The sequence below is a fragment of the Poromitra crassiceps genome, assembly GCF_964638095.1.
Source record: "Poromitra crassiceps genome assembly, chromosome: 18".
In the NCBI taxonomy this organism is placed as follows: domain Eukaryota; kingdom Metazoa; phylum Chordata; class Actinopteri; order Beryciformes; family Melamphaidae; genus Poromitra; species Poromitra crassiceps.
Genome location: NC_139636.1, coordinates 31,213,111 through 31,225,362, shown reverse-complemented (window position 1 = coordinate 31,225,362; position 12,252 = coordinate 31,213,111). Strand labels below are relative to the sequence as shown.

At 46.2% G+C, this 12,252-nt stretch overlaps 1 protein-coding gene across 1 annotated transcript in view; it reads right to left on the bottom strand.

The window, feature by feature from the left end:
• The window catches only part of zc3h18 (zinc finger CCCH-type containing 18), a 79,283-nt gene that overhangs the window by 28,568 nt on the left and 38,463 nt on the right, over window positions 1-12,252 (bottom strand). The window contains exons 11-14 of the mRNA XM_083654909.1: window positions 10,734-10,925; window positions 9,942-10,073; window positions 8,093-8,185; window positions 5,838-6,188 (exon numbers count right to left, since the gene is read on the bottom strand). Coding sequence (XP_083511035.1) covers window positions 5,838-6,188; window positions 8,093-8,185; window positions 9,942-10,073; window positions 10,734-10,925 — 768 coding nt within the window. The remainder of the gene's footprint in view (window positions 1-5,837; window positions 6,189-8,092; window positions 8,186-9,941; window positions 10,074-10,733; window positions 10,926-12,252) is intronic.

Here is a 12,252-nt window from a genome sequence, read left to right as displayed (position 1 = left end):
CATGTACATGTACGTCAGTCATGTTAAGAAACACAAACAGGGACACGCCCATGCAACCTGCTGCTGGCTATGTGTTACATCATGAGCAACAGTTTGTACACTCAGCAATCACACGCATTTTCTCCAGAAATGCATTGGCACAGTGACGCGGTGGCACATTGGCACAGTGATGCAGTGGCACAGTGATGCAGTGGTAGCAATCAGCAGACTGTGAAAGCCACCGACATGGCCGACTAGAGAGCCCGACATATAGACTGATGGACGGCTGACTGTTGGCCCGGTGTAGTCTCGGTTTCCAGACATTTAGTGAGCGGCGCCAACAGCGCCACCTAACCACCAAACGTCCAAAAAAAAAAACCCAAAATTTACTGTTCCAAATCTGGTTCATTGAGCCCGGCGAGAACGGCCGGCAGCAGACACGCCTACATTTATTATTAGAATTTTATTTGGTAGCGGCAATGCAATGTTTCATAGTTCCAATATAGAGCAAGACACTGATGTGCTGCAAAGAGAGTTTATACCTGTTGTTTATTTTACAATAATTTGTCCTACCCGGAAGTGGCCCGCTTGCGACTGTAAAGCGCTGTGAAGTCATCAGACAGCAGGCTCTGTAACGTAGCCTCGAGAGTCGGGCATATCGCTGGGGGAAAGACCTCTAGCCGCTGGGGCCGGATGAAACACGTCCTAATAACAGGTTATGTTTGTTTCTAAGTGATTCATATGTTTCTCCGCAAACGCGACAGCACCGGTTCTGCATGAGCGTCACTGCTCCCAGAAAGCAGGCCCGCCCACAACACTCATGATTGGCTCTCCGATGCAAGGCTTCCAACAGCACCACCTAACGTTACGAAAAGATTTAAATAGTAATATTCTCAGTCTTACAGGAGTGAAACGGATTAAGACTGAGAGCTGAGTCTAGCCCGGTGGGTCTGTTGCTAGGCAGAGCGAAATGGTTTACGGCAGCTGTAAACAGTTGCTAGACAGAGCGAAACCAAGAAGCGAGATCCAAAACAAGGACGGCTTTCCCCTCCTGCTGCCCTCGCTACTTTCTGCTCTCGTGAACATCTCTCGTTATATTCTAATTTGTTTGAAAGTAATTTTGTGGTTATGGCCGAAGTGGCTGCCGCAAGCAGTTTCATTTCACTTCCTGATGACACCGGCCCGCAGACAGACCTTTACAGTCTATGAGAGAGACTAATCATCACACTCGCCGATTCACTCTGCTTTCAAGCGAGACTACTCTGCGTTGGTCTCGTCTAATATTAGAGGTAAGATGTGAGGCATCGATATTACATTTAGACTGTTTAATAACAATCGAAAATCTTGCTCGTAGCTGCTTTAAGTTTACATGCGCGCGGGTGTGTGTGTGCCTGCTTTGTGTTATGACATCACTGATGACATCATCAGTCTTATGACACCACTGATGACATCATCAGTCTTATGACACCACTAGCACTGATGACATCATCAGTCTTATGACACCACTGACATCATCAGTCTTATGACATCACTGATGACATCAGTGATGTCACAATGCCTCCTTGTGTGTGTGTGTGTGTGTGTGTGTGTGTGTGTGTGTGTGTGTGTGTGTGTGTGTGTGTGTGTGTGTGTGTGAGACATCACTTCCGGGACACAAAATTGAAACAAACATTGGCCACATTGCCAAATGTATAGATATATAGATTGATAGCTTAGGGTTGGACGATGTCTACCAACTTGAATCATCATGCTGTCCAGTGAAGGGGGGGTTCGTCTCACCCATCTTTTTACTAGACAGGGCAGGACTAGACAGGGCGCGCTTTGCAAGCAAAAATAAATACATAAATTGCAACGCAATTTCTCGTATGCGCGATCTCGAACTCCATCCTAGGGAAAACACTGATATTGTGTGTGTGTGTGTGCGTCTAAAAAGATTTATTTAAAATTTTCACAAACTACTTTGGCAAAAATGGGTGGACCCCGGCCCCCTGCAGGACAGAGTACCTCTGTGGCCCCCCTGTTGAAGACCACTGATTTAAGCCGATGATAACAACACTGCAGCTGACCCTTAAAAGCATGTTCTTCAGTATGATCAGTATCAGCGACACACAAAGGGAAGTCGTTGACACTAGTGGTGGGTGTTGGAAGTGGCTTTCGGTTTGGAAGGACTGACCCATGGTGCTCCAGCTGCCCACACACCTGTATACCTGTTTAACCACAGGCCCACACACCCTCGCTGTCCTTCCCTGCCCTTTAGTCCTGACCACAGACACAGAGACGTGTATTGAAAAGGCCTTCACCCGTCCACCCACTCTCTCACCCACACACACGCTGGTCTTCCCCCGGCAGCTGTGGGTAACACCGGCCGCGTCACCAGACACCACACACAAAACACACGTGCCTCCACACATGCTGTGTTTTGATGCATACCTGGCTGCCAGACAAGAGAGTCTTTGTCAACTCTGCGCCTACTTAACCACGCAAGCTCAATAAACAAACATGGAGGGGGGCCAACATGCAACCCGCCTACATGTAACGTATGCCAGCTGGTTTTCCAGTGGCCCATACACTTTGCTCACAAGATGACCTTACAACATGATCAGGAATCAGAAGCCCATGGTAACCAGATCTTCTCGAGTGCGGTGGAACAAGAACAAAAAACTTTAGGGGGTTGAGTGCTTTGTCTGGCAACTCCATACCGGTAGGTAATAATCTCCCAACACAGAACTAACAGATTAAAGGCCGTTTCTCACTGGTGCGGTGCGGAATGCGTTGCGAAATGCGATGCGATATTTCGTGCGGATTTTCCGCATTGCAAACTATACACACAGGTGCGGGTGCGAATTATTCGCATTCCCACGTTCATTTTCCGTCTGCGGAAAAACAGTGAGCAGAGACCACGATGGAGTCAAGCAGTAGTAGTAGCAGTGATGATGACCTGCTCCTCATTTTGCTGAGAAAACAAACGAGAAAGAGGAAAATAAGGTTCTGGGTTCACCCAATTTGAGAGAGGCGGACAGAACATGGCGAGTTTCATCAGCTGGTCCAGGAGCTGCGCCTGTATCACGGTCGCTTCAGGCAGTATTTCAGAATGGGAGTTGAGCAATTTGAGGCTCTGTTGGGGATGATAGCCCCTCACATAATGAGGAAACACACAAACTACCGCAAACCTATCGACCCTGAACAACGACTGGCAGTGTGTTTGAGGTGAGCATTTTCATGTAATTTATTTTGTTTACCGTCTTTTGCTTTAAAAAAAAATCACGATATACGAGGGATCAGTGTTTGTAAACAAACGAGGAAACTGGGGGGGACGTTCACGCTAGGAAGGCTATAGATAGCCTGTAACGTTACAGTAGGCTATGAACACAAATTTAATCATCACCATGCCAAACAGCAGCGCAGCTCCATACTACAATGTGACGTCAGTTGTAAATAAAGGATTTCATTGGTCAAACGTATCTTGCCGCATCCGAAAATCCGCGGAAGTCAAAGTCCGTGCGGAAAAATAAACCCCCGCACGAATGTTCCGCCTCGGTGTGCAAGGTTCAATTGCAACTCATTAAAACATTTTGTTGCAAATCTCCGTGCCGAATATTCGCACGAAAATCCGCACCGGTGTGAAACGGCCTTAACAGTGATAGTTTTAACAGATAAGAAGAATAAATAATATTCAGAAGGGTAGACAACATGACTGATGAGAGACTTCCCCGTCTGCCCAAAGGTCTCCTCTCACTTGGTTGTGTCTGTTTCTATAATGTCATGTCATGTTTCTATAATGTCATGTCATGTTTCTATAATGTCATGTCATGTAATGAGTGTTTCTCATGCTTTCCCAAAGCAGTTGCTTTCCATCTGCCTTGTGGCCACTCCATGTTAAAAAGCAGAATAGTGTGAACACAGCCTTCCCAAGTCCTAGGGGCACTTTACACGAGGACGGTTTCCTATGGAAACGGGGAATTATTTTATCGTTAGTGCCTCCCTTTTAGACGGCGACGGCGAATTCGCGCTTAGGAAACGACACATTTTGGAACCACCCTCCAGAGTGAAACTTGTTTGAGACGCTTCCCACTGAGCGGGGCTGAGGGCTCCATGTAATCGCTTGAGACGGCACATTTCAGAAACTCTGACGTGCCTGCACACGCGACACACGCGATTACGCCATAGCCGTGTGCGAGTTGGCAACCAAATAAAACGTCAGTATGAATGAAGTTTGGCAACATTCAGAATTAAGCTACACTGCGGCCAACTTCAGTTACATGTTCATAACGTTACTGCTGCGAGGAGCCGATGGCTGTACCCGGTCGGCATTTAATGTTAGTTACAAAAGCACGTCGACAGTGTTTTCTCACTGCCAGTAGCCTAACTACAGTAGGGTTTGACAGATCAGTCAGCGCTCCCGGTCCTCGCTGCTCGTTAAAAGATTTCCAATAGGTGTTATTCTGATAGACTGGTCACATATATGTTACGTTCTCACCCGACAAATATTAAAACTTTAAAACAGTTTGGGGTTTTTTTTAGCTTGAAAAAAGCTTTTTGGCAAGTCTAAATGACTGCGGAAGGCGGACTCTACTTCCGTGTTTAAAAACCGGAAAGACGATTACGAAATTACGTCATGCCCCGTCCTTGTATGGGCAAAGAATAAGGTGATCACACTGCCACCTAGCGACCTGGCATGTACATTACGGCGTTTTAAAAATTCAACAGCGCTCATGTAAACAGGGAGAAGGTGTGAAGGAAAAGGTGTGAAGGAAACGCTATTGTGTCGTTTCTTTCAGAAACTGTCCTCGTGTAAAGGGCCCCCTAGTCTCAAGATTTACGTCACATCAGCAGCTAACAACTTAAGCCAAGCGTACACACTGACTGTACGAATTGAGCCGTTTCTGTTTCTGGTCTCTTTTTGTGAGCTGCACCACTCATTTTAGAGTGGTGACGTGTTTGAGCTTGTTCGTGCGGTGTACAGGGGGAGCGGTGTACAGGGGGAGCGAGGACTGATCGGCCGTCAGACACGTGAATGAATTTCTGTCCTGTCAGACATTTTGCTCAGCCATTGTCCGGCTGAAGCAGAGCCACCAATCCATTCCCTAAAGCTCATTCCCCTGTTTTCTGCACGATATATCGCCAATCATATCGGTATCGGCAGACAGTCATTTTTTTAACACATCGGCATCGGGCCGATGTTGCATTGTTAATATCGGTTATTGGATCGGTATCAGCCAAAATGTTCCCATTGAGAGGAAACGTTGCGATAAATCTATGATTTATGGGCTTTTCCAAATGTTATCAGAGAAATGAGTTTTTAGAAAGAACATATCGGCATCTGTAAATATCGGTTATCGGTATCGGCCAAAATGTTCACATCGGTGAATCTCTAATATGGAGGCAGGCTGGTCGAGCTGTGGCAACAGCATATGTGTCTGAGGTTTCCTCCAATCACGAGCGAGATGAACGGTGGCACCTGCCTCGGAGCTTTCAAACTCATCTGTACATGCCGTGAGAGGCGTGTCTCACGTTACGTTACATTGTTCAGCGTGAGCCGTGTGAAGTGGATCGGATGCGGCGCGCGCGCGGATCGTCAATATCCGATCCGTGAATTATGTCGGTATCGGCACCCGATACCGATATTGGATCGGTCCCGTCCCTGCTCCCTTTGTGCCACAATGCAATCCGACAGATTTCCTACAAAAGCAGAGGACAGAAGAGGCTGCCACTCCTCAGCGATGCTCTTGTTGTCACACTGTCTCACTGTTCGTGGCAATTAGGTAATTTTCAAAAATCAATCAGTGAATAAAAGAAAAGACCTAAGCCCATGTGCTGTAGAAACATATTGATGGAAAGCTTGAAGGCAGGTCACCTACCTCCGAGGAGGGTGTTGCTGCCGTTCTTTCCGCCTGCCTTCACGTGGGTTGGGAGGTTTTCCGGGCTCTCGTTGTGCCAGGGGTCTTCCTCCTCCACCTCCTCCACCACCTCCTCCTCCACCACCTCCACCTCCACCTCCACCGCCACCCCCGCCTCCTCCGGCTCCTCCGCCTGCTCCCCCACCCCCTATGCCTCCACCCTCACGGGTGTTGGTGGGAGGCTTGCCCCCCTCCGGCGTGGGTTTTGGGGGTCTGCCCTGCGGTCCGCTGGGCGGTGGGGGGCTGGGAGCCTTCTTCATGGGAGGCTTGTCCCTACGAGGAGGGGGCATGGCACCGGGCTTCAGCGGCATGCTTAGGGAAGGAAAAGGAACGTCTGGTTTTTTCAGGCATGCAGAAAATGAGGGGCCGGCATCCACAACTAGCCTGCCAGGCTATGGCCTAGCTAGCAAATGCAGTGGCCTAGCTAGTATTGGACTAGCAAAAACCAAGATGCAATGTGGTTCAGGCTACTACCTATAGTGAATTGTCATGAAAATGTATGTGAAGTAAACCATTCACGGGCAGGGTAATAAAGTCAAAACAAACATAATACAAATAAGAATGTGTTTACAAGGAGATGTGTACAGATGGAAGCAGATACCTATAAGCTGACTATGGATGGTGGTTAGGATTAGGCATGGGTCGGTTTGAAAATGTTGAAACCGGTTCGATATTCCCCCAAAAAACATATCAAACCGGTATATCGAATTGTAGGAAAAAAAAAAAATTCTTATATAACTCGCCCATTTGGAGTAAAATAGATGATATAAAAGGGGGTGATTGACAGGTCGCCTGTCCAGTGATCGCGCTGCTTGCCAATCACGGACCAATAGCAGGCGGAGCTGCGGCTCTGGGAAACCCCCATCTCATGTGAGCTGCACATGGGTTTCTCCATATTATTTAGGTCAGTGGTGCAGGTGCTGCTCTGCGTCTTTTCAAGTCAACTTGGCATCTCTGGGCTTCTGGAGACTTGAGGCTCTTTCACACCGGCCTTGAAAGCCGAAAAATGCATGGAAAATAGGATTAGGGCCTCCGATGTGAAAGTCGTGAACGCGCTTTGGTGGACAATTGTTTTACGCCTTTTGTCCCGCGACGGGAGGTAGTAACAGCGCCGGGTTACCTGGCAACCCGCCTTCACTTGAAAGGTCGTCGCAGCAAGCCGGAAAAGGTGCGAATGGTCAGCTCATTCATAAAAAAAATTACAGGGGAAATCACCTCATGTATCAAGAAAGTGCACGAGTGAAAGTAAAAAAAGTAGCCTATACAATCATGACTGCAGGGACGCCAGGAGGAATGCTCCGTGCGGTTAGGCTTTATGCTCAAACTATGTTGACATTAGTAGGTAGGCTACAATTAACGGATATAATAATAAGCTTCAGAGGGCTATAGCTGTCTGTGGCGAGTTGGTCTGAGGTTATTCCCTCTCAAAATCAGCTCTGTGCATTCCCTTACCAAAACTACTAACGTTAAGTAGTCATGTGCATTTATAGCCTATACTATTCCCCCGACGAACGTTATGCAGACTGCAGCTGTTTGATATGCGGGCGGTCGTGTATCGTTCCAATTTTAGTAGGACACCATATCGATCTGCCCGCCCACCATGCGAGTGCACTATCCTCCCTGCTCAGCGGACTAGGAGGGAAGTCTTGTTGAATGAATTCGTTCATCATACAGTAGCCTAGGCTACACTAACCTATGAAAATATTCATTTGGGCTAGGAGGAGCAGGAAATCCCTCCGCTCGCCTTTCAATGCGGGAGCGGGGGATTTCACCTGAAAGTACACAGCAGCACGGTAATGTGGCCGTGCTGCTTGGCTCGTGTGAAAGCAATTTCTGTGGCGAGGCGGCTGGCTTTACAGGACTCCTAAACGGCAATTTTTGCGCGATCTGTGTATGAAAGAGCCTTTGGATTCGAGCAGTATGGAGGCTTTTCTTTTGTAAAACATTATTTTTTGAATGTTTTGTAAGTTACAAAGAAATTCACCTAACCTTCCATCGGCATGGGGGTGAGTAGATAATGACTGAATTAAAAAATGTTGTATCCTTTAAATTAGCAAAATAAAATTACAGAAACTGCCTCCCCAAAGAAAAACAACCATCAACGGATTCAGCCAATCACCAGTATATTCGTCCTATCGCCTACCCCTAGTGAACATATGGAGAATGTGTTTGGTTCCTACCCCTAGTGAACATATGGAGAATGTGTTTGGCTTTACCCTTTAGTCGGTGCAGGAGGCAGGTCTGGTTTGTTCTTGGGGTTTCTTGGTGCTGCTGGACTCGGTGAGGGGGAGGTGGAGAATGATCGAGATCTTCAAACATAGGAGGGGGAAAAAGAGAAACTGATCAATTCATGTTTTACAGCAAACCAAACAATGAAACATCTAGTAAGTAATCGTTCATTTTGCTGGTTTTATTTGAAATGAATAGATAATTCCCCACAAATTAGAACCTTAAGGAACTAGGGCAGCCATTGCCAAACTTAAAAGGTACATTCAGCGATGTTTTCCCTGTTAAAATAAGTGTTAAATGTTGTGTTAATTTCGTCGACGAAAACTATGACGAAAAATGTTATTCGACTACCTTTTTCCCCAAGAGTAAGACGAGACTAAAATGTTCAGACTTTTGGTTTCATTGACTAAGACGAGACTAAAATACTCAAACTTTTAGTCGACTAAAACTTGACTAAACAAAAAGAGGATGAGGTTGACTAAATATGATAAAATCTAACAAGGACATTTGACACAGGACTAAGACTACGACTAAATTTAAAAATAGATGACAAAATGAACACTAATTATAGACTGTTTCCCCCCCTCAATGCAGCAGTTCAGGTTCCTGTGCTGCAGCATTATAGATCTAGCTGACATTTAGCTGTCTCAAAAACATTTGCAGTAGTTACAACAGAACCCGCCCAGTCTTAGCTAAGGGTCTTATCTATATGTGTATGCTTGTCTACGTTATATCCAGACAAGTCTGAGTGCTTTCCACACAGCACAGCCAGCCTCCCTCCATTCTCCCCTCATCTGCGGGCTGAGCAGGGACTGTAAATACGGTCCACTTGTCGTTGCTACCGCTGCACGCCGACACTGGCCCGGGTGGGCAGAGTCACCATTAGCTACTTTTCCTGGGAAAGAGTTGCCAACACTGCTTCGAATTACCATTACTAGTACAAGCGCATCAGCAGATTCAACAGTTTTCATTGACTAAAACTAGACTAAAATGTGAACAGTTTTCGTTGACTAAAACTAGACTAAAATACTTATGGTTTTATTTGACTAAGCGAAGACTAAAATGCTCAAACTTTTAGTCGACTAAAACTTGACTAAATAAAAACAGGATGAGGTTGACTAAATATGATAAAGACTAACAAGGACATTTAACATGGGACTAAGACTAAGACTAAATAAAAAAATAGCTGACAAAATTAACACTAAATGGCTCTATATTCTGACAGCAATCACTGAAATAGAGTGTTTGGTCAGTGACTTGAAACCCCCAACCCCCCGCTGTCCTCTTATCTCTCACCTGTAGTCCTGCATGCAGGGTCGGACGCATCTCCACAACCCTAACTCGTAGAGACTGATCAACATACGAGACTAAGATCAAGTATTTACCTATATCAAAATAAAAAAACGCTATCTCGTATCTCCCTCCCTCCTTGTGTGTGTGTGTGTGTGTGTGCATGTGTGTGTGTGTGTCAAAAACGTTACCTTTGTCCCCCCAAAAAAACCGACTTTGCAGCTATACTACGGCCGCTTGCCAGCTAGCTAGCATAACATGGCCGGTACCTGGATCGTCTGGATGTCTAGTTTCCGCTAATTCCAGAGGCGCCGCTGTAGCTTAAAAACAGCTGGTCAAACACGGACTGTGCCCTGCCAGAGGAAATAAACGGAGGTGCGGACTTCGGTGACCTCATATCTGGCGGCCATGCTCGTCGCAGCCCACCCGCAGTACCTTCACGGCCCACCAGTAGGCCACAGCCAATACTTTGGGCATCACTGAACTGTGCTATGAGCATTTGGACCGTGCCATGCACAGATACACACTGGTGGTGGTGTTGTGTACCTGGAGCGGCTGCCACTGAAGGAGCTGCGCTGGGAGGAGTGACTGGAGTACGAGCTGAACGAGGAGGATCGAGAGCGCGAGCGGGAGCGAGACGACCCGGAGCCTGTGTAGGACGAGGAGCGAGACGAAGACCTGCAACACAAACGCACACAGTCATAAGCAAGCACACTAAGACCCACGCAAGCTATCATACACCTGTGCACACAGTCATAAGCAAGCACACTAAGACACACGCAAGCTATCATACACCTGTGCACACACCCACACACCTTGATACATAAGAAACACATTGACGCAGGCATCATGTGAAGATTGAGTGTGCAGCCATGTACCAATGTGCACTGACTGACTGCATGTGCTGTGGTGTGTGCAGAGTCTTCTACTGGTCAAGAAATGAATAGCTTCACTTGGTGGCTATTAGTACAATGCTGTTATTTACTGTAAAAAATGGTAAATATTGAAAAATAAACTGCAAATTTTGTAAATAAAGTGAAAATATTTACTGTAAATTAAAAGAATGTTGATGAAGCTCCATTGTTTTATCTAAATATTTGGCACTAATATTGTTGCAGTGTAAAAGGCCGTAGCCATGGAGTAAACATGGCACTAATATTGTTGCAGTGTAAGGCCGACAGGCCGTAGCCATGGAGTAAACATGGCACTAATATTGTTGCAGTGTAAGGCCGACAGGCTGTAGCCATGGAGTAAACATGGCACTAATATTGTTGCAGTGTAAGGCCGACAGGCCGTAGCCATGGAGTAAACATGGGAGGGTAAATAAAAAGGCCCTACCTGGAGGAGTTTGACAGGGAGACCGAGGAGCCCGAGGGTCGATGTCGCCGGCGGCCCCGTGGCGGGGAGCCCACCCCGGGCCGTCTCCTGGGGGATTTGGACCTACGCCACGGGTCCTTCCACTCATCTGGTCGCCTGCCTGCCATGACTGGACCACCAACATCCTTCTTAGGCGGAGGCTCCATTGGCCTGCTGCGGAGGTTGAAGGAAGGAAAGGTGGGGGGTTAGAGAGAGACAGATTTCCACATGCTGTAATATATATATATATATATATATATATATATATATATACTGTATATATACAGTATATATATATATATATATATTAGGGCTGCACGATTAATCGCATTTCCATCGTGATCGCGATATGAACATGCGCAATGAACACATCGCAAAAGTCATCGTGATAAAGAAAAGTGACGTTACAGGAGCGAATGCTCTTTCATGTCTAGTGTCAAACTCTGCCAACCCCCATCGGAGCATCGTGATTAATTACCTGTTTGGATTAAAAATGTGCATATTTAATCATAATAAACTAGAACGACCGCAACGCGGACTTATGCCTCCGCCATTAGTTCATTCTTGAGTCCAAGTGGATGTTGGAGCCAAATTGGAAGAAATTGCATCAAGGCGTTTCTTTGCAGAATTGGATATTTGAGCCAAATGTGAAGAAATTTAGTCAAGGTGTTACTGAGATATGGCGTTACCGAGCTTGAAAATGGCATTTGTTAGGTCACTGTGACCTTGACCTTTGACCTTTGATAACCAAAATGGAATCAGTTCATCCTTGAGCCTAAGTGAATGTTTAAGGCGAATCTGATGAAATTACGTCCAGGCGTTCCTCAGATATCGCGTTAACAAGCTTGAAAATGGCGTTTGAGAGGTCACAGTGACCTTGACCTTTGACCTTTGACCACCAAAATCTAATCAGATCATCCTTGAGCCTAATTGAATGTTTAAGGTGAATGTGATGAAATTCCGTCCAGGCGTTCCTCAGATATTGCGTTAACAAGCTTGAAAATGGCGTTGGAGAGGTCACAGTGACCTTGACCTTTGACCACCAAAATCTAATCAGATCATCCTTGAGCCTAAGTGAATGTTTAAGGTGAATCTGATGAAATTCCGTCCAGGCGTTCCTCAGATATCGCGTTAACAAGCTTGAAAATGGTGTTCGAGAGGTCACAGTGACCTTGACCTTTGACCACCAAAATCTAATCAGATCATCCTTGAGCCTAAGTGAATGTTTAAGGCGAATCTGATGAAATTCCGTCCAGGCGTTCCTCAGATATCGCGTTAACAAGCTTGAAAATGGCGTTCGAGAGGTCACAGTGACCTTGACCTTTGACCTTTGACCACCAAAATCTAATCAGATCATCCTTGAGCCTAAGTGAATGTTTAAGGCGAATCTGATGAAATTCCGTCCAGGCGTTCCTCAGATATCGCGTTAACAAGCTTGAAAATGGCGTTTGAGAGGTCACAGTGACCTTGACCTTTGACCACCAAAATCTAATCAGATCAT